At 37.3% G+C, this 26,038-nt stretch overlaps 1 protein-coding gene across 2 annotated transcripts in view; it reads right to left on the bottom strand.

Moving 5' to 3' along the window:
* EDIL3 (EGF like repeats and discoidin domains 3) overlaps nt 1-26,038 on the bottom strand; it is a 353,968-nt gene that overhangs the window by 131,691 nt on the left and 196,239 nt on the right. For both annotated transcript variants that reach the window (XM_081131478.1, XM_081131479.1), the window contains one exon: nt 19,431-19,544. In XM_081131478.1, coding sequence (XP_080987604.1) covers nt 19,431-19,544 — 114 coding nt within the window. The remainder of the gene's footprint in view (nt 1-19,430; nt 19,545-26,038) is intronic.

Below are 26,038 nucleotides of genomic sequence, written 5' to 3'. Positions count from 1 at the left end.
CTGCACCCGCCGCCTCCCGCAACCACAAAATCACAACTAACATACAGAACCACCGTCACTCAGAGTCCCCTGAAATCTGGTTGGTTGGAAGCCCTACAACCAGGGGACTGAAAAAGCATAGAGACCGGTAGGAGGGGTGGAGACACGGACAGACTGGGGCTGAATCCCGGACATGAGGCGGTGGACCCACACCCGGTGCCGCGGTTGAAACCCGGGAGGACATCTCGGCCACGGAGGTTTCCCGGAGGAGGGAGGAGTCCCAGCCCCACAGCAGGCCCCCAGCCCAGGGCTCCAGGGCCAGGAAGAGACGTCCCCACAACTTGGGGCTGTGAAACCAGCGGGGACTGTCCCTGAGGGTCGCGGAGGCTGCGGGAGCCCCAGCAGCTCCTCCAAAGGGCCCGGCACGGACTCACTCGGACGCTCCCTCTGAGCCCAGCGCCGGGCAGCAGCCTGAAAGGACCCGGGACACTCGGGGAGGAACTGACCTGCCTGAGATCCGGGCGAGAGGCGGAGGGCGGCTTCCTCCCAGGCAGAAGGGCTGGCGGAGGCCACGGCTCCTGTGGCGAGTCCTCCCCGCACACAGCCCGCAGGCAGGCGCCATGTTTGAATCGCCAGCACCTGACTCCCACCTTTGGCCCCGCCCTGTGATTCCCGGAGGCCCCGCCCTCCCCACCTGCAGCTCATCCAGGCCATTGCCAGGGGCTTTTCTGTGCAAGTGGCCTCTCGAGCCTCATGCTTAGGACTTTCCTAAAATCTCTCAAACAAGCAGCAGTGTTCCCCATACGGCTTGATAAGCAGCCCCAGGCCTGGCACTAGCGGCAGCCTGCACTGGCTCATAGCTTGACCTCTCCTGGACACCTCCAAGCCCAGCACAAGTAGCAGCCACCTGCGGTTTGCTGTGTAGCTCATGCTGGGTGGCCCTGGGCAAGGCACTGGCAGAGGCTGACTTTGCACCTCCCGGGAGGCCCCAGAGACAGTGCACCCGGTGCTCAGACTCGACCAGGCTGGATTACAACCCTACCACCTCCATGAGTGACACACTCAAGGGGCGCACTTGGTGAACACCACAGCTCCACTGAAGTAAATCCTGCTCCATAGGGGTGTCTCCAGCACAGCAGCTCTGTGTCTGTAGTTGCAGCTGGTTCTCACAGTCGATTGGCCTGGGGGTCAATTCCTCCCAGTGACGCCAACAGCAACCAAGGCTCAACTACAACAGGACAGTGCACACAGCCCGCACAGGGGAGCACCTAGAAGGCCCAGCTCAGGTGACTGGGGAGGCTGAGCCACGGGACCCTACAGGACACCTACTACACAAAGCCACTCTACAAATTCCAGGAGACACAGCAGCTCTACCTAATACATAGACACAAACACCTGAAAGCAGCCAAAATGTGGAAGCAAAGAAACATGTCACAAAGGAATGAACAGAAGAAATTTCTAGAAGAGGAACTAAATGAAATAGATCCAAGCAAGCTAACAGACACAGAGTTCAGAATTTTGTTTATAAGGATGCTTAAGCATATTATTACGAAAATAACTTAGAAAATCGATGACATAATAAAGTAACAATTTGAAATGAAGGCTACATGAAATGAAATGAAGAATAATTTATAGGGAATCAACAGTAGAGTAGAGGACACTGAGAATCAAATCAGCAATTTTGAACATGAGGAAACAAAAAACACCCAATCAGAAGAGCAAAAAGAAAAAAGAATCCAGAAATAGGAAGATAGTATAAGGAGCCTCTGGGACAACTTCAAGAGGCCCAACATTTGTATTATTGGGGTGCCAGAAGGGGAAGAAACAGACCAAGAAATTGAAAACCTACTTGAAAAAAATAATTACAGAAAACTTCCCCTATCTGGGTAAAGAAACAGACTTACAAGTCCAGGAAGCACAGAGGGTTCCAAACAAGAAGAACCCAAAGAGGCCCACAGCAAGGCACATCATAACTAAAATGTAAAAGGTTAAAGACAAAGAGAGAATCTTAAAAGCAGCAAGAGAAAAGCAATTAGTTACCTACGAGGGAGCACCAAAATGACTGTCAGCTGATTTCTCACCAGAAACCTTGCGGGCCAGAAGAGAACGGCAAGAAATATTCAAAGTGATGAAAAACATCGAACTACAACCAAGACTGCTCTACACAGCAAAACTATCATTTAGAACTGAAGGTCAGATAAAGAGCTTCACAGATAATTTGATGAGGGAAAGATCAAGGCCACTGTAGCCCAAGGTTTAAAAGAATCCCTGAAGATTTTTTTTTTCTTTTTCTTGTGAGTCTTGTCTTCTAAGCCCCACACATTTGCTGATTTCTCTTAGGCTGTCATTTTCTGGTGTTGAGGAGTGGTATTGGAAGAAAGGGGACAAGGGAGGGAATGAAGACAGGATGTGAAAGAAAGGCTGTTGTCACGTATAGAGGTTAGAAGTCCTGCTTTGGTTATGGGAGACAGGGGAGATGGCAAAGGAACTCCCTGGACCAGTGAGGATGTGAAGGTGGACATGCACACAGCCTTCCCTTCACTCACTCATTCACAAATTCCCACAGAGCAGCCTCTGGGGTGTCAGCCCCCTGTCATGGCACTGGAGTGATCACCTTAAAAGGACTTAGAGTGAAGATTGCATGTGGTGTTGTTTGTTTCTCTCCACACCTAGAGACTACTTCTTTATATGAGGGCATAAACTTCACATATGGCCAGAGTAACCTTGCTTAGAAAACTAATAATTGCAAAATCATCAATACAGTTTTCAAAACTTAGTTAAGCTTATTTGGATTGCACATAAAATGCATGTGTGCCTTAGAGAAAAGGCTATTTCTTTGCATCAGATGTGCTGCTTAGCCTAGGTAAATGCTAATTTTCTTTACAATCTTCAAGACTGATTCTGTGCTATGTGGCCACTAAAGAATTTTCCCTGCGCTATTAGAAACTGCATTCTATTATTTCCATATTGGAAAGCTTATAGGTGTCCAAGATAAATGATGAGAAACAACTATTTGTGCATATTTTTTCCCTTAGATAATAAACTTCTTTTATTTTCATGCCTTTTGCATTATTTATGCTTCCAAAGCACTAAACACAGTGCCTTACAAATTTGTCTGTTCTCAATATTGTGGATTAAATTAAATTAAGATAAATCATTGCTTTTTTTGAATCACTTCTCTTCCTTTGTTGAAACTGAATTAATCTTCTGAATATAGATATGATCACGCTAAGGATTCAACATATTAGGTGGGGGTAAAAATCAGAAATACTTTCTTGGTATGCTGGAATGCTTGAACTACCTAAGAATTAGCCCTTGGAAGCAGGGGAAATATCATGTTTGCAATAAAAACCAGCATTCTTAAAATTACAAACTCAATTATCAGCCATCTAGCTATTTTCATGTAAAACGTGGTTATGCTGTTTTCTTCACACTGTGTTATCTCAAGTCAATTATAATATATTATCAGTTTAAATTAATTGTTTTGAATTCAGGAAAAAATTAAAGCCATGAATAAACTAAATTATAATAGGAAACTGCCCAATAATATTTTCCAAAGCTAATTTTTACCATATTGATGCAGAATGATGGTGTTTGTTGTTCTTTAAATAGTAGGGTCTCTAGAGTCTAATATTCAAAAACCAAAATTCTTGCTGAGATAATTCACAAAAGTCAAAAATTCTAATATGATTATCATCCTATGACAGTACACAGCGTTACTATAGGACAGAAGAAGAGTGTATTTTAATTACTTAAGATGCATTCTTTCAACAGAGATCAGCATATGGGTTTTTCAAGTGCTGCATGCACTTTTGCAGCCAGGCAAGATTTCAGGAACTTGTACTCAGGCTTCCACTTAAACTGCACAATTCATCTTCCACCAACTATAAAGATAACAACATGGTTTGATGAAACATTTGTCTGTGGAGTCAAAAGCCTGCAATTCAAAAACCTGCAGATATATTCTTGCTTCCAACAAAAGATCTATCTGCGCAGGAAAGAGCTAAAAGGGGTATAATGCCAAGGTAAATGCTAAAGGTGGGATTCAGTTGCTTCAAGACATGAGTTGAATACCAAATGTAAATATTCAAGCCTGCTATGCAGAGGACACATTTTCACACTTATAAGTGATTTACATCTTTTTTTTTTCTTTTTTGTAAATGCATATCAGGATAAGTACCACGAGGCACTGCCTCTGATGTTTTGCTTTAAGTAATATTATTGGCATGTCAAATACTCATTTTATTTGAGAGAGAAATCACAGTCCTAAATCCAATTATTAGCTATCTAGCCATTTTTTCTGTGCAATGCAGTTATGCTTTTCTTCACACCGGATGTTATCTCAGGTCAAGTATGAAGACAGTGTGCCAAGGCCAAAGGGAGTTCAAGGACCTAACAGGAAGCCAGCGCAGACGGCAAGGTGTGGCGGGACGCGCCCTCGTTAAGCCAGGGCACTTCGGAAAGGCAGTGGGAAAAGGGATGAGCAAGATGCAACCTGGAAGGACACAGTAGGTGCTTGATTTATTTGCATTCTAGAGCCATCTGCATTATGCATTCATTCCTAAAGAAGTGTTTGTCATATGGAAAATAAATAGGTAGACCCATATAGTCAGAGAGGTATTGAAGTTGGGGAAAGTAAAAATTCCTGCAAATAATTTTTAAAAGTCTGCCCTCCAGAGTGTTTTCTCCTTCAAAATAAAACAAAACATATATTTTGCCAGCATTTCCAGTATAGAGCTGAGGCAGAAGATGGATTCTTGATAACAACACATTTCCTAATCAAACATTCCTAGAGAAGAAAGTATCACAAAGGCTTTGTACAGAGAATGTGTGATGCCTTTGGTAGTTCTGAAAAGGACAATTCACCACAGAATTTTAAAACATGTAAAGCTACTAAAAAAAAGGATGATTTATAAATTTTATAGAAAGGACATTCTAGGAGAATTTAACACAGTAACAATTTTACTTTAAACCTACAGAAGCTAAGCCAGCTTTCATATATTACCCCTTATTCATAACAGGGAGTCATACTAGATGTGTTTTATAACATAATGAATATAGGTCAGCCTATTAACACAGGAAATTTGACTTTTGCTTGTTTTCAAGTGCATTATACTTAATGATAAACTAGACCCTGATATTACGTGGTTTCCAGGTTAAATGTTTATTTTTGTTGGACAATATTTGTAGAAAAATCAACTTCTTAAGTTTGTATTAGAGCTGCTAATAATGCATATATACATTTCAGAAAAGTAAGGATATTTAAAACTCTTAAACCTATATTTAAATCTCCAGCTGCTAAAGTGAGTATAGCATATTAGTTATGTTCAACAAAATACCCATAATGTAATAAACCGCTATCCTCTGATCTGCTCGAACAGAATACATTACTGTTATGTAGTTCGGCCTAATGATTAAGTAAATAGATATGCTTCTTATAAACTAATGTTAAAAATATATGACAAATATAAAGTTTTAAACAACAAATAATACTATGACTGCCCATTAGGAAGTTGTAAGTTTTGAAAAAGTAGTCAAAATGAATTTCATGCTTTTCCTTAAGCTTTTAATTAAAAGGGAATTCAATATTTCTCTCATTTTGGAACTATGTAACACTAATTTCTCCAGAAGCTTCCATTTTACCATTTTACTCATGTTGGATAGCTCATCACCCTAGTTGTATATTTATAGAATCAACCGGAAATCAAGTAAAGGTCATCAAATCACAAACATAAAATAATGCACAGCCATTAACCCAAAGCAGAGATGGAAGAAGTATTTGTAAAAATTCCTTTACAAATAATAGTGACTTGATTTTCTTAGGATTCCTTCACTTTAGTCAAATGCTTCAAAAAATAGTAAAATCAGTTATTTCGTAATGTAATAGTCATTAGGATACAGCTATTATTTTTAATACACAGGAATGATAAATTACACAAAAATTAATAGAGAGAACCAAGGATATAAATTTTACCTGGCATTAGGAAGACAATATTTCATTAATTTAACATTTTTATTCAATTCCCCAAATCCTCTTTAACTACAGAAAAAAGAAATGACTGTGTGAACAATAAATTGCTCAGGCAGGGTGTTCTGACAATATATATTTGGTGGCTTAGTGCTTTCAAAAGTTATCTGCTCAGCTAAACAAAAACTGCAAAGATAAAAATAAAGTAGAAACAATTGTCTTATATTAATAGATTAAAGGTCCACAATTTGAGTAGATTATCCAACTTACAAATATAAGTAACTTATTTGGGAAATCACTAAGGTAACAATAAATGTATATAACTGGGGACTCCTGAATATGTAAAGTCACTCACTGAGTCTTGGCAAATTTTCTATTATATCAGCTCATCAAGACTGTTTTCATTGTAATTCTGGTTAAAGGAAAATGCAGTGCCAAGTATCTTTATTTAAAAAAATATAGGGATGGTGCCAATATATGGCACAGTATGAAAACCATAAGTGAATCATATGCTTACAGGGAGAGTAACTCCCACCCTAGGTTTTCTGAATAGGGAAGAAACAATAGACGGTAAGCACATAGTAAACTATGACCATAGTATGCCCTTAGTGAATGGTAGCTTTTATGTTGTTGTTGTTATTGTTATTTATTGTTATAAAGCTGAAGTGTTAAAAGGCACAAATGGGGGAGACTGACTTCCACTGTGACTACCCAGAAGCCCAAGATTTAAACATATGTTCAACCAAATTTTCCAGGCATCCACTTCTTATTCTGGGGGTAAAAGGGGAATAGAATATCTACCCCCATTTTCCATGCAAAATGTTCTCTAATAAGAATTACAATACATACATAAGCACAATTATTAATCATGCAAATTACTGAAAATGGTTCAAAATGTCATGTCACTTGGCATCTCCTTAATATCATACCCATCATCAGGCGTTTCTGTCACTAAGGCATTCAGATTGTCAGGTAAGTCTCTGCCTGAGGGAAATATAAACTACAGTATATTGCAGGCTCACTGGAAATAAAAATTACTAATTAAATAATCTCTTTTTAAAATTGGGCTGTGTCTGGCAGGCACTTTTCCTCATTGTGGTACAAAATAGGGATCTCCTATGGAAAAGTCTCATATTAACTCTTTGATAAACCAGATTACAACTCTGGGAAGCGCCTTTATAATCAAGTTTCTTTCCCAATTTAATATCCGAGTAATCCTATCTTTAGGTCAGATGGAGATGAAGTTTTAGCTGGCGGCAATTTTGTTGCAATAATCAAAGAAATCTCATTTCCTCAAGTCTATAACTGAGAGTAAAGTAACAAACCATTTCCACCCAAATTGAATAAGGCCTGCTTCCCATATCCTCAGCATAACCCTTTTCTGTTTCATCATGACTTATTTTTCCAATCAATGTGAGAAAAATGTTAATATTCACTGTTTCAGATTTCCAAGGACATAAAGGGGATGTATTGGAAGGAAAATCATGAAATGTCGCTTAGCACCTAGCCTCTTCTTTTCCTGATCTGATTGTGAGATATAAGAAAACCATGCATAAATACTAGTTTCTTATGAAGTGTTATATACAGAAAGTAAAATGAAGAAACTTCTCTGCTCTAAAGGTACGAATCTTTCTTTTCTCTCACAGACATTCTTGAAGAATAAAATTAAAGCCTGCACATATTTATTGCAAAGAAAATATATCAGGCATTTCAACCTCAAAATAACCCCATAAATAGTAGATTTATCCCCAATTTTAATTGAAGCAACTGAGACTCAGAGAGGTTAAGCAATTCCCCTAAAGTCACAGAGCCAGTATTTGGCCCAGTTGTATCTACTACCAAAATATCATGATAAACATTGTGGTATGATATGCTGGGGACATTGTTTCTATGGATGACTTAAGCAGAGTGGAGCACTAACGAAAGAGGGCAAGAAAGGCTCATGGCACCACGTTTACAAAGACACAGAGCAGTAATGTGAGTCAGGGTGTGTTCTTCATCGTTTCTACCATAGCTTGTAGACTGGATTAATAAAATAACATAGGCTGTTATTCATTCAACATTTGACAAGTATATCTCGAACCTCTTCTTTGTGCAAGAGGCATAGCATGTCATACCTTAGTCTTCTAAGGTTCAAAATGATGACCAGCGGGGAGTAGCTTAGGAGAAATGAATTTGAAGTTAGCACCATTTTATAACTGGAGACCTACAGAAAAGGACTGTGGTGAACGGCCCGCCTCAATGATTTCTCCAGCTTTAATTTTCTTCTCTTGCTGTTTATTTTCTCTCTACAATATAAGAACTGGTTTTATATTTTCACTTTTAAAAATGCCAATTGTGGCACAGGGCATCCTCCTCTGTTTAACAACAGGCTTCAGCACAAAGTGTGGAGGCATTTGTCTTCAGTGTTAATATTTCAAACATAAAACTAGCATCCGGTAAGTATCATATTTGTCTAACTATGATACAAAGGTAAAAAGTTTATGTATAATTTCCAAAATGTTTATTATTAATTTATCAAGAACTTTGTGTCTAACCCAGAGTTGTTTTTGTAGTTGCTGTTAATTTCTGTTTCCAATAGCTTTGTAGCTTAGGTGCCTAATAATCCTTAGAACAGATAAGCAAACACCAATTAAGCGTCCATGTGCACATAAACTTGGGTTTCCCCAGCATACTTCTCTTTCTATCACATTCACTTTAATCTAGATTCAAGGTTAATTACCTGTGCTAACAGATTAAAAAGTAAACATGAGGAAAATACATAAATTGATTATGTTTACTCCACATATCTTGCAATCATTTTAAAATTCAGTTTTAACTACCATTTCTCACAAGCATGACTAATTAATAACATGAGTTATTAACTCAGACATGATATTTAACTTATATTAATACTCTCTGGTTAAGGTAGAATATTTTCAAAAGTCCCTTTCTATTAGTAATTAAAGCAGCCTTATAGACAATTTACCTGACTAGTTAGCTCCCGTTGTTTAAACCCGGTATGTACTATCACATTCTTGGGAATAGAAAGGCTGTCACTAGCATGTAAAAGAGTGCCTCCTTTTTACTTATATGCTGTTAAGGGTAAAACCAACCCTTTCTGATATATTTTTTTAATTCAGTTTAAATTTGAATTACATATATGTAGTGGTCTGTTCATTATGTTTAAATAAGTGATAATCTACTTTGCATTTTTTATGTTAATCAAATTGATGAAGGCACATAGCTCCCTCTCTCTGTCTCTATCTCTCTTAGTGCTTTTAATAGAAGCCCAACCTAATTATCAAAATATTTAAAAATGTGTTGTAGTAATATATGTCCTTGTCTATTAGCATATTAAATAACAGAGGTAGTCGCAGGTCTACTACAGTTTCGCATTAGTTAAAAATGTAAATTATATTTTCAGACATGTATAATGTAGCATGAAAATATCTGTGATTTCTATTAATGACAGTTGTCGGTACTACTAATACTTTTATTCATTGTTGCCGACATTTGTAATTAACAGAAATTCTAATTTTTAGGTAGCCATCAGAAAAAATAAATGTATACTTTTTTTCACCAAAGGACACAGACACCCTGAATTCTACCCACCCACTCTTTGAGGGTCCTGTATCCTAGAGTAAAATTTTGCGTTAAGTATTTAAAGGGTGGGACTGAGAAAGTCATTATGTAAAAAAATGTTCTGTTAAACTGAAAACTATTAACAATGGTAGAATTCAGAAATAATTCTAATGGGGAAGAAAATGGCATAATTAAGTTACTGCCAAGTAGATATGAGGTGATATTTACATGCCAAATAGTCATTTTATGGATGTTAAAAAATTGCGTGTTTGCTGGAGTGAGTGTATCAGAGAAAATATAAAGTGCATTTCATTTGGAACACACCACCACAAATGTCCTTGGGTTTCTTGGAGCTAAGAGCTGCAGTTACAATTTCTGGGTGTTTTGTAGTTAGATAATAGTGCTGAGTATTTATAGGCTTCCTTATATAACTATAGTTCTATCCATTTTTCTTGTCAGAATCGTTTATTTTCTGCCCCTGCTCCTGTTTTCCTTGAATTTTAGTATCGGATTTACTGACTTGGCTCTGGCTCCACTTCTTTTTATAGAATCATACTCCTCAAGTTCAATTTATTTTTAAGTTGGATACTTTATGTGTCCATTCCCTTTGGAGCTCTAAAAAGAATGTGTATTATTGACCAGATAAAGCTATTAAGGTAACTATTATGAAATTTATTTTTAGGTCCTTGGCCACTGTAAGGGCTCTTTGGGGTGTAAGACACGCTCAAAGTCGAGGGCGCCGTAGCCTGGGGGGAGCGGCCTGTGGCTATCATTCTCACTCAGAACCCGCTCACTCTGAGAGCTGCCATCTGACATTCCCCGCTGCCACCCACTGCAATTAGTAGGGGCCATTAACAGTTTGAGGCTCCACGTTTAAAAAGTTGTCTACAGGTATCCATTTCCTTGACCAGCTTCTGCTTTGAAAACATCCCCCCCCCGCCCTTGCTTTAAGTCTTTATTCTCTATTTCTCTGATTACTCTTTTATCTTTTTTGTATTTTTGTCGGTAGAATGTCTTGCCTTAAATTCTGTCTTGAACAATCTGATGCTCTAGACTTTTTTTACTCTCTCCCTTGGCACTCACATTCCATCTTGCCACTTCACCGTTCTCGTCCGATCCCTAAATCGAAATCTCTTTCTTGCCAGTGCTTCCCTGAGCGGCCGCCCGCATTTTACTAACCGGCTGTACCACCTCAGCAGCGTGTGCCAAAGGCGCCTGCCATCCAGCGCGCCTGAGCGGGAGGGAAACCTGCCGAGGCCCGCTTCTCCGGCGCAGCAAGGCTGCCCTGAAGATGAAACTGCAAGCACGCCCCGGCTCTGTCGCACATGCAGCCGGAGCCATCGCTCCCAGGCCTGCTGCCTGAGTGAAGACTGCAGCGCAAGGGGCATGCCAGCTGGTGCCACCGCCCAGCTTTATCTCCACGGCGGCCAGTACATTTTATTGCAAGTATTTGAAATCCTTGGGTTTCAGGAAATCATAAAAAATTGTGCACATTTAGCAAAAGATCAGAAACCATCTATATTCTTTCCTTTCTTGGATGTGAGAAAAGCATTTATCTCTGCTGTTCAGTGGATGAGATAAAAGCAGAAACCACTGCGGTTTGTGCCTATAATATCCGCGTTAGGAAAGAACCATTTCAGCCACACTTGATGTTCACATCCAGACTTTCACCTGAACACCCACAAATGCTATGTAAACGTGTGTGGAGGGTAATTACTGGCCCAGAAATTGTATTTTAACCATGCTCCCACTATAAAATCCTGGGATGACTTTCATTTCCTTGTAGAGAGATCCTTGTTTTTCTGTTACACATATTTTATTTGGGTTACCCTCCCACCACCTTTTTTAAAGGTTGAGGGGTATTTTTCAATCATGCACTACAATTCTAGATTTTATGAGGACGAAATCAGGTATCCTATCCTGTTCCCAAACTCTCTGTATCTGCAGGCTTCATCTTCCTTTGTCTCTGAAATAGGAAATTCGCAGTAGACTGAGTTTTAGCCTGGAGAATAAATGCAAGACTAAATTTTAATCCCTCAACACTCACGGTTTAGCACATAACGGGGATGAAATAATTCGAAAATCAAGAAGGTCTTACTGGATGTTTCAGTGATTATTTGCAATCAAATACATAACCGTCAGGTAATGAGAAGCCGATTCCATTTGTTAGAGGCATTTAGCAAGTCCTAGGGGGTCTATCTGAGCATTTTGCTGATTTTTTTCTGTCTTTCCTTTATTAGGGTATTGCTTTAATGTACAGCAGGTGAACTTTCAAAATGCGATACGTCTGTACAAAAGTGCAGGGCAACATTTGGAAAAATATACCCAGAGGCATCTGATTGAAGATGGAATTCCCGTGTCAGACACAGAAAATCCAATTTGGTTTTGTCGTTGAGTCCATTTTTTGTGTGTTGATTGTTGCAAAGACTTTATCCTGCAGTAATGTTAGAATCATTTCCTGCCTTGAAGGCTATTGAAAAAGTTGCACAGTATTCTGTCTGTTTGTTTTTTTAAAAAACTTATTATCATATCCTTAAAAAGAATGTGAGGAATTGTTATAATAATTATGTATACTCAAATATTTACAGTTATGGTTATTTCCATTTATATCTATATATATTTGCAGGCAGATTCTAAATATTATGAATCTTGGATTTAACATTATATAATCAACCCTGAATATAAAACTTTCATCCATCCAGTCTATTTCTTTATTTTATATTATGTTCACAAAAGGTGACAGCCTGAGGTAAACTGTCCTTCTTTCCTATTGGTGTTCTGGCTTAATTCCTACTTTATATATTTAAGGAAAATAGGCAATGCTTTCAAAGACAAAAATCATTGTGAAAGCATGTCGTTCCAAATTTCTGAAGAAGAACAGATATTTTTCATCTGGAATGAAAATAGGATTAGAGTTAATGATTATTTTTCTTTGTTTCTCTTTGATTTCTTGATACATTTACAAAAGTTAGAGTCTATTTTGGTATTTTAAAGGTTCCTGCAGTTACAGAACAACATAGTTTATGAAATGGATTTTTACTATATAAATATTCCTTGCCATCAACAGGTCTTTATACACACACACACACACACACACACACACACACACACACGTATACATATATATGTATATGCAAATATGTATATATATATGTACATATATATGTATACATATGTGTATATATGTACATATATATATACACATATTTGCATTTATTGTGAAATGATCACCACAATTAGTTTAGTAACATCTATCACCATACATAGTTCATCAACTGGTCTTGACCTCACATTATCAAAGCCTAAAAGGTAAATGATTATCTTAAAAACCTCACCACATGATGATTACAAAATAATCAAGCCCATCCACTAAATATTAAGACTATTATGGACAAAGGGCCTGTTTATCCTGGAGCACATTGTCCTCCTAAAATACTCACCACCCTTCCTGTTTTTGTTTGGTAACTACTATACATCCTTCTGGTCTCAGCATGATGTCACTTCCTTAAACCCCCCGAAACAGAAGAGGTACCCCTGTCACAGCTCCCTCTCCTTTCATTCATCACACTCATCACGCTTTATAATTAGATATTAAGTAGCTCTTGGCTTTCTCTCCCACTCATCTGCATACTCCATGAGAGTAGAAACTGAATTTGTTTTAATTACGTGTTGCTCCATGTGTACAAGGTGACTACTCTTTGAAGTAATTTGGTGAATGAATTAATTCATTCATGTATGTTCTCAAGACCCTCTACATAACTGTGTTAAGAAAAAAAAAATCAATAAATATTTGTGGCTAATTTATTTGATCACATAATTAAATACATTCACATACTAGATGTATCCAATTTTTGTATTAAATTTATGTGTGCAATAATTCTCATTTTGACTTCCTTATAAATACTTCTTATTTTATATCAAAATCATTTTATATTTTTGCTTTTAGATCTATGTCATACCTGGATATAGAAGAGTAGAAATTCAGTTTTATAGTATAGGACTATATATAATCTTTGACCACCTATATAGAGTAAGAAAATACTGAAATTTTTCCATGGTTAGTTTCTGTTCACCATTCATTAAAATACTTGATCAAATAACAGTGACAGTTTACAATAATTACAAACATAAAGATAGGTAAAAAATAATATTAGGTCTTTGTGGTTCAGAAGTATGTTATGATGTCATATTTTTCAAAAACCAAAGCAACTCCTATTTCCTATAATGGTTTTGGATGGATTAATAATATATCTTTATTAGAAATTTTATCAATACCACAGTGTTTCCTAAAGTTATGCACTTTTAATATATAGTATACAAGGCATTATAGCTGACTTCTGCACAGGTGTTCTCAAACACAGTCACTAAAAATAAGCAAGTTGACTATATAATACAATTTTAAAATTGTACGAATTTATAGTAAAGTATAAGGCGGGGCACATTAACATTGGCTTTTCAAATAACTCAAATATTCTTTTGTCTATTTTTTATTTATGCAATTATTTGCTTATTTACAATATTTATTGACCTAGGTATGTTCCTAGGTACTTTATATATGATTCATTTTAGTCTGCTCATCTGTAAAACAAATGATATTATTAATTCCATTTGCAGATGATAAATCTGAGGCTCAGAGAGGGCAGATAATTCGTTCAGACATATAGTTCCAAAAAGAAAAAGCCCAGAGTTTAAACCCCAGTTCTATTTGCATGCAAAGCCTGAGCTCTTTCCTCTTACTCTCAAGTGCAAGTGTTCTTCAGGCGTACAGTGGAATCAAGTGTTCCTTTCACCCTCCACGGGCCAGGCCCGCCAAGCAGCTGCAATGCCTGGGTTAATGCCAGGCTCCGCAGTTTACTAGCCATGTGGAGCTATGCAAATCATTTCATTACCCGGTAGCACAGTTTTCTCTGTAAAATGGAGCCAGTGATAAATAAAACCTTCTACAAAGAGTGTTAAGAGGATTACATGAATTAATATTTAAAGTACTTAGGACAGTGCTTGACACATGATAAGCTAAAAGTCTAAATTAACATCAACATTATCATATGACAGTTGGTGGCAAAATATTAAGGTATAGTTAAGCATTTGTAGTTATTTTACAAATTTGTCTTTACAAATGCAGTAATTACGTGTTGAGCATAGAAAAATATGTACCACATAATTTATTTATCTCTCAAATGTTTTAGCAATTTTCACTAAGCCTGCACTTATACAAATGTACTTGGCAGTGAACACTGATAATGTACATTTATATATCACATATAGTCTATGTTTGTGTATTTGTAAATATTAGCTCATTTGTAATGAAGGCCTAAAGAGTCACAGCTGCTCAAGAGATGAAGATAGGAAAATATTTATAGTTTTCAAAATATATTCACATGTATCATCACCTTTGTTCTTATAACTTTGTAGGTAGAATTCTTAAAGGAAAGGGTTGTAGAATTATCTAGGTTACTTTATTAAATTTTTAAAAACCTGGATAATTTTGACATTTAGAAACATTACTTTATCCTCAGCTGAAGATTTTCGTTTTCATTTTTTACTAAAACCCTCTGAAATCGTTCAAGTCTTAATACTTTTCAGCATAGTAATTTGGGGATGTTGCATTATGAGAGATCCCTTGGTAACTATCTTAATTTCCATAAATAGCGTCAGTACTGGAAATGAATTTGAGTACCATTTCTGAAATTTAATCATGTCACACTTAAACACTCAGGAGAGAACTGTAGATGTCTACTGTGGGCCACACAGTCCAATAAATGAAAACAATCCTAGTTATTTTTAGATGAGTTAACTAAAGTGCTATCAATTTCCACTGCACGCATTTTAGTTTAAACATCATGTTCTATTAAATGCACATGGCAAAGCATATCTGTTCTTATGAGAATAGGTTTCCATTCCAGTTCATCATCATTTTCCTTTCAAGCTGTTTATGAAAAGGGCTGTCTGAACACTGGAGTGTATATCATTGAAAAGCAACAAGAAAATATAAATTAAGACTTTAATTAGAAGAATTGCTGTAATACTATAATAAATACTATGGGGACATTTAAATGATTTTCACATATCAATTGAAAATAACTTTAATTAAAATAAAACATAATCAAATTTAATCAGGTCCCCTGTAATGAATAAATTAAAAAAAAAAACCAAAAAAATCCTGAAATCTACGAAAGTCAATGATAAGTTGTATGAACCTTACCTAGAAATCTAAATTGAAATTCTTTAAATGAGAATATTATTGCATTTACCCACCTATAAACTTAATTATTAAATAATTAGTGTAAAAATTATAGGTATTGTTTTGCCAAGTATTAAAACATTTGTTATTAACATTGATATAATTACATTATTATTGAAATTTTTTAAAAAGTGGTTTGCATAATATTATTTCCACATAACTGGGCATCATGTCATAACAGATAGGGCTAAATATAAATTTATTCCTTATATAGTGAAAGTGCTTAATAGCTGTAATAATTAAAGACATACACTACACTAAAGAATTCATATAGATTTTTATATAATATGTATTCAAGTAGAATCTCGACATAAGTATCTTGCATTCATGTGTCTATTGATGAATTAATATGAATAAGAAATAAACACATGATCTAAGATCAATTATCAAGATGTCTGCATGCAGAATTGGCACAGAGAGAAACAGGATTCCTGTTTACCTCTCTTATTATATATCCATCTGCATAACCACATCACAAAATAAAATTATAAGAGTTTTTATCAAGTCAAAGGAACTTGCAATATCATTAAGTGAGCGCCAACTAATACACTACGGTACATTTTATTATACTGGCAAAAGCAGCTTTATAATACTGCTTAAAAATAGACAGTCTGGTGAAAACTAACTTGATAGTAACTGAAGACACTGAAAAGTCAGGTATCATCCCTATAGCTAAAGAACTCAGAGTGCTAGGTTCCTTCATTCATTTAGCAAATATTTGTTGAGCACTTATTGTTTGCCAGGTCAATGTAGGCAGTTGTGATTAGAACAGCAAAGTCTCTCCCTCGTGGGGTATATATTTCATTGGAGAATTAGTCAGTAAACAATATTTAAAAGTAAAAATATATGTTAGTGGTTAACACTAAGGAGAAACACTACAGCAGAGAAGGGGGTGAGTGTGTGCCTTGGAGCGTGGGGGTAGGGAGGTGGAGAGGCAGGGAGAGCCTCACTGAAGAGCTGTCTTTTATTCAAGGACCAGAAGGAAGTGCGGGAGGATTCATAACAAATACTATAGAAAAAAGGAGATGGAAAAGGAAACGCTCCAGGGAAGAACGCGCGAGGTGTTCCAGGGCCTGTGGTGGCAGGAGCAGTGCGTAAGAAAGTCGGAGTCTAGGAGCTGAGGTGAGAGGAGGGCGCAAGCCCAGGCGGCCCTGCAGGGAACAGCAACAGGGAGCGGACTGTGATTCTCACTGTCTGAGGTCAGCAACCGGGAGAAGGTTCTGGGCTGCGAGGTGATGCGCAGGCAGAAGGAGGGAAGGACTTCTCTTAAGTAAAACTGTCCAGTGGGAACTTTCATGTCTGTAAAAAATCCTGTTTGTCACCTCCTTCGCCTTACAATTTTCTCCCCATAATACAAATTTCTTAGGGAGTGAAACTGTGTGTGTGTGTGTGTGTGTGTGTGTGTGTGTGTGTGTGTTGGAGCTTCCAGGCAGCCTCACGGTTAGTTAGGATGGAGCCCTGGTTTAATGGCTCTCCCTCCCTTCCCTTCTCTCTCCTTTGTCTCTTCCATTTTCCCTTTAAAGTTTCATGTTCATCGACACTGCCACCTGCTTCTGCGGCCCACCTTCCAGCCCGCACCTGGGCAACGCGAGGGGCGGAGGTGCCCGGCCATCCAGTGGGCTCTTCACAGATCTAGTGCTCTCGTTAAATAGTCATTTACAACACACTTATTATTTTTAGATCATAAAAGTACTATAAGTTTATTTTTTAATAAAAAAATCAAAATATGTAGAAGAATAAAGACACACTATAATACACTATAATATGATAAATATGAAACTACTTTTTTTGTGAGAAGGCTCTATTTACGTTCTTGCTGGGGGTTTTTTCTGTTGTATTTAATTTTATTAAACTGGGACAGATAATAAATTAGGATAAGTTATATTTGCCTTCCATGAGTATTGTAAATATTTCCTGATTTATTGTGTTTTATAGTATACTATTTTTATATAGATACTTTAGTGTATGAGTCAATTGTATTCTTTTGCAATTCCTGCCATTATTTATAATTTTGGGGGCTGTTGAGAATGATCTCACCTTAAAATCGACCAGAACTTAATTCATCCATCAGTAGAAATAAGAAAGAAGTGGGACAAGTGAAGCAATATGAGTGCAGGAGCCCAAGTTTAGACTGAAGGCAGTTGGATTTGAACACAATGATAACAGCGTCTCAGTACGGGTGTCCTCTGACCCACCCAGGAGTTAGTTTCTGTCACTTTTCCTTCCCTCTTCCTCCTGAAGTAGCTGCCTAAACAAATGGTGTCTCTGCCATTATTGCAGGCAGAAGCCGACCCAATGGTGTCCCTGTGGAATATGATATGAAGGCCAGAAAAAATGTATCAGTCTCACTAAAGAGCTGAAGCTGGCACATTGGTTATAATCTACGTCGTGTCAACTCTGAAGATCCTAACCTCGGTCAGCTTAGAGCTGGCACTCCCTGTAGCCTGCTGGTGCTTCTAGGTGCATTGCCATGAGTGAATGCTCTGAGTTCTCAATGTGTAGAACTAAATCATCACTGTGGCAGAATGTGCTTTCTTAGCCTCAATTTTTAAAATTCTATGAAGCCACAGACAAAGGCAGAACCATCTCCCTAGAAACCCAGGCAACACAGAGAACAAGACTCCTGATTTATTACAAACTCTTACAAGTGCGCCACAAGTGTTCTTTTTGTTGGGGGGCAGAGGTGAAGAGAGGACGTGGAAGGATGTCAGAGCATGACAGGTTAAGGAAGTACCTCACTCTCACATTCATGTTCAAAGAGAAGACTGCATTTAAATATAAATGTTATATAAATATAAAACCAAGCCAAAGAAAAACAAGGCATTTCATGAAACACGATATCAAAACACTGAAAGACATTAGGCACAGACTGGGAGCAATTAAATTCAAAGTCTATTTCAATATATCCTTCCATAATCAATCAGGTTCTTTCTTCTTTAAGGGTCTTTTCAGATGTGGTGACCTCAGCAAAAGTCTCTGATGGGAAGGTGGATAAGCTTTAGCTGTTGGCGTCAATGTCTAGCTCACATCCAGGTCTCCTTTCATTTTCAACATGTAGGTAAGCAACTTAGTGTCTAGCTGCTCCCTGGTCAGTATATGGGCCAGGGGGCCGCAAAGGCATATTAATAACTCCAAATCCTAGGTCTCCTTTCCCAGGACAGGAGATTGTCTACAACTTCAGACACTACTTCTTAAGGTCACTCAAAGAGCTAGGGTCTCAGCTTCTAAGAAGAAAAATTGTATGTAAAATCCCTACTAATGTGTTGGCCAACTCAACATGAATCCTCCTTTATCTCTACCTTTTACCTGTGATAGAGGCCATCTGGCTAGAGTGCGCTGAATGCATTGTTAAAACCAGAGTAACCACTCTGGTGAAAATTTAGGCCATACACATACTCAAAAGCCAAAATGGGATTCATGAGAGAGATGCACTTGGGGTCTGAGGAGCTGTTGCCCTACTTTCAGACCACAAAGTGACCACTCCTGTGCCTGTCATGCATTGAGACCTATCCTGGAGAATTCATGTACATTCATAATATTACAGCAACAAATATTAAATCTGCCATTTCAATAAATTATGAATTCTGGAAGTAAGCTATATTGATGTCAGCTCAGATTCCATAACAAAGCCAGTCTATACAAATAAAACTTTATATATACATACATATGAATACTTACTGTATTGACAGTTTCTTCCCATGAATTCACCTGGGCACTCACAGGAATAGTTAGCAACAAGGTCTGTACATATTCCACCATTTTTGCAAGGCTCAGCTTCACATTCATTTATGTCTAAGGAAAACAGAAAAAAAACAGGAAGTGAAGTGTTGGTAAAAACAGTGATTAGTTATGGGAGGTTTTGGGCATTACAAACACAGCAAAGTCTAAGTAATGCTATTAGTTTTTGTGTATGTTAATCATGATTCAAGAATACAAACGCTGCTTAAATTTACTAACAATCAAAATAAATCAAGTACAAATGGAATTGAGAATCTAAATGAAAGGCCAACAGAACTAAACTACTCTCCAATCAGAAAATAAATAGGAATAGTGTGGGGAAATAGTCAGTGTACCCTTAGATTTAAATCAAACAAATTTAACTGATAGAGGGATGAATTGATATCACTTACAAGATCTAGAAACCTCCCCTGCAGCAACAACTGCCAATTAACACTGTCTCATTTCATCTTAATTCATTAAAATTCTAACTGCCAGAGATGTTTTAGTTTCTAAATAGTTTGCCTTTGATGAATCCGATGAGGAGCAAATTAGAGTTAAAAGCTAAAGCTCGTTACATGCAAAGTATAATAAATGTAAATGATGATCACTTCCTGATCTCACTCAAGAGTTTCTAAAGTTAGGCTAACTAACGGGACTTGCCCTTGATATACCACTATTATACCTGATGCAAAATCATTGGAAATATAAAACATTCAGCAAATTGTACTAATTTCCATGCTAATTTTGTACAACAGGGATGACTAGTATCATTTTAAATGAAAAAGAAATGACTAATTCAGCCGAATATCAGTCACTAATATTTACAAATCATTCCCTCTAAGCGCAGCCCCACACTGGGCTCTGCGGGAGCCAGTGAAGTCGTTGGAGGACACACGCTGCTCCATTGCTTTCTCTTCCTATCATCTGCTCCAGTGAGCTCCTCTGCCCACAAGTCTTTTCTTTTTCCAACCTTCTTACAGACCTAAGTGAAGTTACTTAGGAATCATCTACTCACACGCCTTTCACTTAAGACTGTGAACTTACAGATTCAGCGCCTGCCTTGACTGTTCTTTTTGCCTCTGTAAATGCCACACATCATCTGGTGGCCAGTAGTGACCAATAAATGTTTCCTGATGTTTCTAACAAAAGATTAAAAATAGTGGTGCAGACAATGTAATTTTTTTATTTTTTATTTCAGATGTGTATTGTGCCTTCTGATACACTATAATGTATCAATAGGTATTTCTGAAGTCCTGGGTTTTCATAGTACTTAAAGCAATATATATGATCATTAAATTACCCCCTCAAAACCAAGCAAGGGTAAAATACTAGAAACATCTCTATTTGCCCTTCTTTTTGTTTGTTTTACCATTTTCTTCTAAACAGTATTTCCTCCTGGAAGCAAAGTTGGTCTACCTCTCATTCTAAGTTTACTGTACAGATTTTGGTCTAAATTTCCTCAGGCAGGTGATGACTTTCTCTGAAAAAAAACCATCCTTTTTGGTTTCTGGTTGAGTCAAAACAATTCATGAGCCTGGCCAAGCGTGGCTCAGCGGTTGAGCGTCGACCTAGGATCCAGGAGATTGCAGTTCAATTCCCACAGGGCACATGCCCGGGGTGAGGGCTCGATCAATGACTCTCTCATCATTGATGCTTCTCTCTCTCTCTCTCCCTCTCCCTTCCTCTCTCTAAAATCAATAAAGATATATTTTTTAAAAAAATTCATGAGACTGTGTTCAGAAAGAATAGAAATAACTTGAGCATGTTATGTCATCAAATAATAAAATAAAACCAGAATCTGATAATCTTTCAAAATAGCTGTGTGCTATTAAATACAATAGAATCCCAAATATTTAACACTAAAACTCTCCAGAAATAAAAAAAAAAAAAAAAAGGAAGGAAGGAGTCATTTATTTTCTTATCTGATGTAATATTTAACTTTTTAGTCATGTCAAAATTTCACTTAGTCTTTAATTTTCATTAAATTTTGGAAGTGGCACAAGAGTCTCTTGCTATTAATTTTTTGCAGGCTCAATGTAGAGTAATGGCAATGTTTGGCAACTTTGGAACATGCCTGATATGTCTTTCCCTTGATCATATCTACTAAAATTTGTTTCTGATGAGAATAGGTTAATGACTAATAACTTAAACCTTCATGTCTTAGAGTCCCTTACTTTATTTTGTAAGTTAGGGATGAAAAGTTATTCTTTTATATGCTGATACAGGAGAAACTGAGCATGGATACCTGAAGAGCACGTCAAGGAAAATAGAACTTGATCTTGGACTTGAAGGAGAGGTTCAGTTAGGGGATAACTAACTAAACAAGGACAGGATAAAGATGGTGTATTTCCCAGCAGGGAACCAGGATGAGTCCCAACTGTGAGAGAAATGTCTAGTGTGTGCGCGGGCACAGGCACAGCCCAGTCTACCCGGAGCAGAGAAGCGGAAGAGGGGTGCTGGTGACCCCGTCTGAGGAGCAGCCAGGGCGCAGATGATGAGGGACCTTTACAGCCAGCTGAGGAAACTGGCCTTGATCTTTCTACTTTGAAGACCTAGAATGGATGGGAGGGTGCTCCCTGCACCTTTGTACTGTAGAAAGGCCTAGTCAAACCATAGGTGGGATGGGCTTAAAAAATGAGTACAGGAAGGCAGGATGGAGACCACACAAGATTTGATGTTAATGGGTACAACATATATACACATATATATATCTATATACATTGTATGTATGTATATAAATACATGTATGTTTTTTAATCCTCACTTGGGATATATTGTTTTTATAAAATGATTTTAGAGAGAAAGAAAGGGAAAAAGAGAGAGAAACATGATGTGAGAGAAAAGCACTGACCAGGTGCCTCCTGTACGTACCCAGAATGGGGACTGAGCCTGCAACCTAGGTATGTGCCTTGACCAGGAATTTGACCCAAATCCTTAGGTGCATGGGACAGCACTCCAACCAGCTGAGCTACACCGGCCAGGGCACAATATACAGTTTAATTCTCAGGTAAAAAGCTCTAAGTATTTTCTCATTTTAAGATTGAACTGTATCATGAGTAAAATCAAACCCCGCTCTTGCTGCGCTGAAATGTTAATAGAAGGAAGTTTTCACAGCGCATGACTGAGAGCAATCAAGAGTTAAAATACCTACATTAAGAATATGCAGGCACCCTGCGCTTAGCTTCCCTGCATCTTCCACGCCTTTATACCATAAATTGTGTTTATACATGTTAATATGAATCTAATGGAGACTAATCAACCTTTAAACCTTCTGCCTGTTCTTCAGGACAGATATACAATGGGCAACAAAGGAAGTTATAATTAGGAACATCTGATTCTAAACACCATCACCACCACCACCAACGAAGAAGCAATTACACCTTTACTTAGATATTAGCATAAGGTAAGATAAGTTGGAATTGCATTGTTGAAGCGAAAATGCTTATAGCCATACTCAATTTGTGATAAAGAAAGACCTTTTATTGTTTGGGCATTTTTCAATTTTTTTTTAACTTAAAGAACTACCTTAAATCTAAATTCATAAAACATAAGTGTTATTTTAAGTGAGCTATGTTCTTTACTATAGTAGCAAAATAAGTAAAACATTTCTACATATGTACATATTTGGTAACATGTAGGCTTAGAGAAAAGATGCAAATTACACGGAAGTGGTTATACATTAGTAAAATATAGGGATTATTTCAGTGGTGAAGGCTATTTGCACTGTGATTAACACTGCAAGCAATCTAAGTGGAAACAGATCTCAATTTGAATAAATCATGTTTAATTAAAGACTAGATATAAATGTTCACAGAACATAATGTAATGAAATGAAAATTAAACATCTTTGTAATAAATCACATATATTTCTCTTTTTCACAGATTAAGGCATTATCATTCCAGAAAAATGTTCACATCTAGTATAAATATACTAGACTATATGAGATTATTTTTAAAACTAAGAAGAACTTGACACAGCAGTTCTGAAATAAAATAGAAATTTTAATATTTGGTCATATTTAGAGTTCATTTATAATAATAATGGCTATAATTTTTTTTAGGTCTTAGCTCCTATGATTGTCTAATAAGAACTGTTTTTAAAAAAACAACCTCATTGAAAATTGGGCTTGATCATCAATACACCAGCTGAGTCCTGATTCCTCCCTCTCAACACATAAAACTTCGCTGCCCACAGTCTAGTCTGACTGAGACACCTTAATGAGCTAAATCTGGATTTCCAGATGTACAGGCAGGCACACCTTTTCTTGGAGGGTGGGGAAAAGGAGTGGTGAAGGAAGAAGAAAGACCAGAGAGGAAGAGATGAGAGAGTAGATAGATGGTCACAACGGTATGAATTTCTTTGAACCAAAGAGGGATTCCACGAGGATTCCTATGCCCTTTGTTCTGTTGTAAATGAGCTACACAGATTTACTCGCTGTATATGTATAAGTTACACCCTTTATCTTTATCACTATGTCGCACTTGGGCCATTTTCTACAGACTGTAAAAGGTGTGTTTGTAGTCTACCCTCTTTGCCTTGAGTTTTTGCTAACAAATAATTGGTCCGATAGTTTCCATTTCTTTTTTGTGGTGAGGGTATTTATGATCTATGCTCTTAGAAACATTCAGGTATATGATATTGTTAGCTATAATCACCATCCTGGACGCTAGAACCCCAAACCTGCTAATCTTACACCTGGAAGTCTGTCCCCTTTGACCAATCTTTCGTCATTCCCTACCCACCCATGGTAAACCACTCTATTTCTCTGAGTTTGTCTTCCTTAGATTCCACATACTCACTTTGTCTTTCTCTGAGTTCATGTAGCCTAATGCCCTCAAGGTCTATCCAAGTTGTCACAAAAACAGAATTCCCGTCTTTCTCATGGCTGAATAATATTCCAGTGTGTGTGTGTGTGTGTGTGTGTGTGTGTGTGTGTGTGTGTGCGCGCGTGTGTGTGTGTGTGTGCATCACATCTTCTTTATCCATTCATTTACTAATGGACACTTAGGTTGTTTCCATATCTTGGCGATTGTGAGTAATGTTCTGTAAAATAGTACGGATGTTTCCTCTAAAATTAAAAATAGAACCACCATATGATCCAGCAATCCAACTTCTGGGTGTAGATCCAAAGAAATTGAAATCAGGATCTCATAAAGATATTGGCTTAGAATATTTTGAATACTGCCAACCATTTAGAGCAGGACATCCAACCCTTCTTGGGACAGAAACCTACCTAACCTCCTCCTTATTGGAGACAAGGACTCCACTAATTCAATCATGAACCTATTTCCTTTTCATCCCTAAGTACATCCAGGCCCCATGAGCATCAAGAAGGGACAACTGCTTCTCAGGCTGAGCAGCCTCATTTTTTTAATATTAAAAGAACACCATGACAAAGCCTTTTTTTTCCTTTGTAAAGAAATAATTTCTCTACTTCCTGATACCTTTCCCTTGGGCTGTCTTTCCTCCCTGCAATATTGTTATTGACTGTTAATTAGCCAGCAAGAGCTTTTTCAAGAGCCTGCTATATTTGATTTTTAACAACACGTCTTCCCTAGGCTATCCATTAGCTATTAAATATTCTCCAGACCTCCTGTGAGTGACTGCCTTTTAAAATTTGATCGTTTACTTTTGTTCTTATCTAAAGCCCATGGTTTTTCATTTTCTCTTTTAAGGCTGAACAAATTATGACAAATTTCTAGGAATTCTGCTCTCCCATTGAGATATTGAACTTAGTGATGTCATAAGTAGAATTATCGACAGGATTTCCCAATTGTTTCTGGGACCAGTTCAGTATATTTTAATCTCGTGAGCTTGAACTCCTTTTTGATCTGGCATTCTGTTATGAATTACTAGTAATTCATTTTAAAGTAGCAAATTAAAATCAGCATTCTTTAATCAGAACATATCTCATGCAAACTTTTTATAATAATTTACAGATAACCTCATTGATGAAGAACAACAGCACTAAAAAACAAATCCAAGAGGTATTCATCCATCACAACTTTCTAACAGAGATCATACTCTCTTCCCACCTCTATCTTTCATCCTAACATTTATTTTACCATCTCAATTTAGATGCAAAAATCTTTTGAGACAAAAAATTGAGACAGAGCCCAGTTCTCTAGGATGTTTCTATATAAAATTATTCCTATAAGGCCTTATTTGTCTTAATCTGATATTTGGTCAGTAAAACAAGATAGCTATTCCAAGGCACTTATAAAGCTAAAACCAGAGGAAATAGAATAAGGGTTGGGGAGGAGACAATCAGAATTGTGTTTTAACTCAAATATTTAGGCCTTAAAATTTTATAAATAAAAGCTATATGAAAAACATACAATAGAAGCCAAAAAGAACTGATGTCTCTGGTGAAAATTTTCACCAAAAAGCAAACCATCTCAAAGGACATTATCTCAGGGACATGCAGTATCATAGCTGCAATACATATTTGTTCATTGGTAAGAAAGAACTGGAATTAGAGACCTGGGGAATCATTACCTGTAAAACTACAGTGAGTCCCTTGATTGGGACAGGTATAACAGTCTACTATTAAATGGGTGCTATT

Source organism: Miniopterus schreibersii (assembly GCF_964146895.1).
Source record: "Miniopterus schreibersii genome assembly, chromosome: 3".
NCBI lineage: Eukaryota > Metazoa > Chordata > Mammalia > Chiroptera > Miniopteridae > Miniopterus > Miniopterus schreibersii.
The sequence above is the reverse complement of the archived record's forward strand: the minus strand, read 5'-3'. Positions and strand labels throughout refer to the sequence as shown.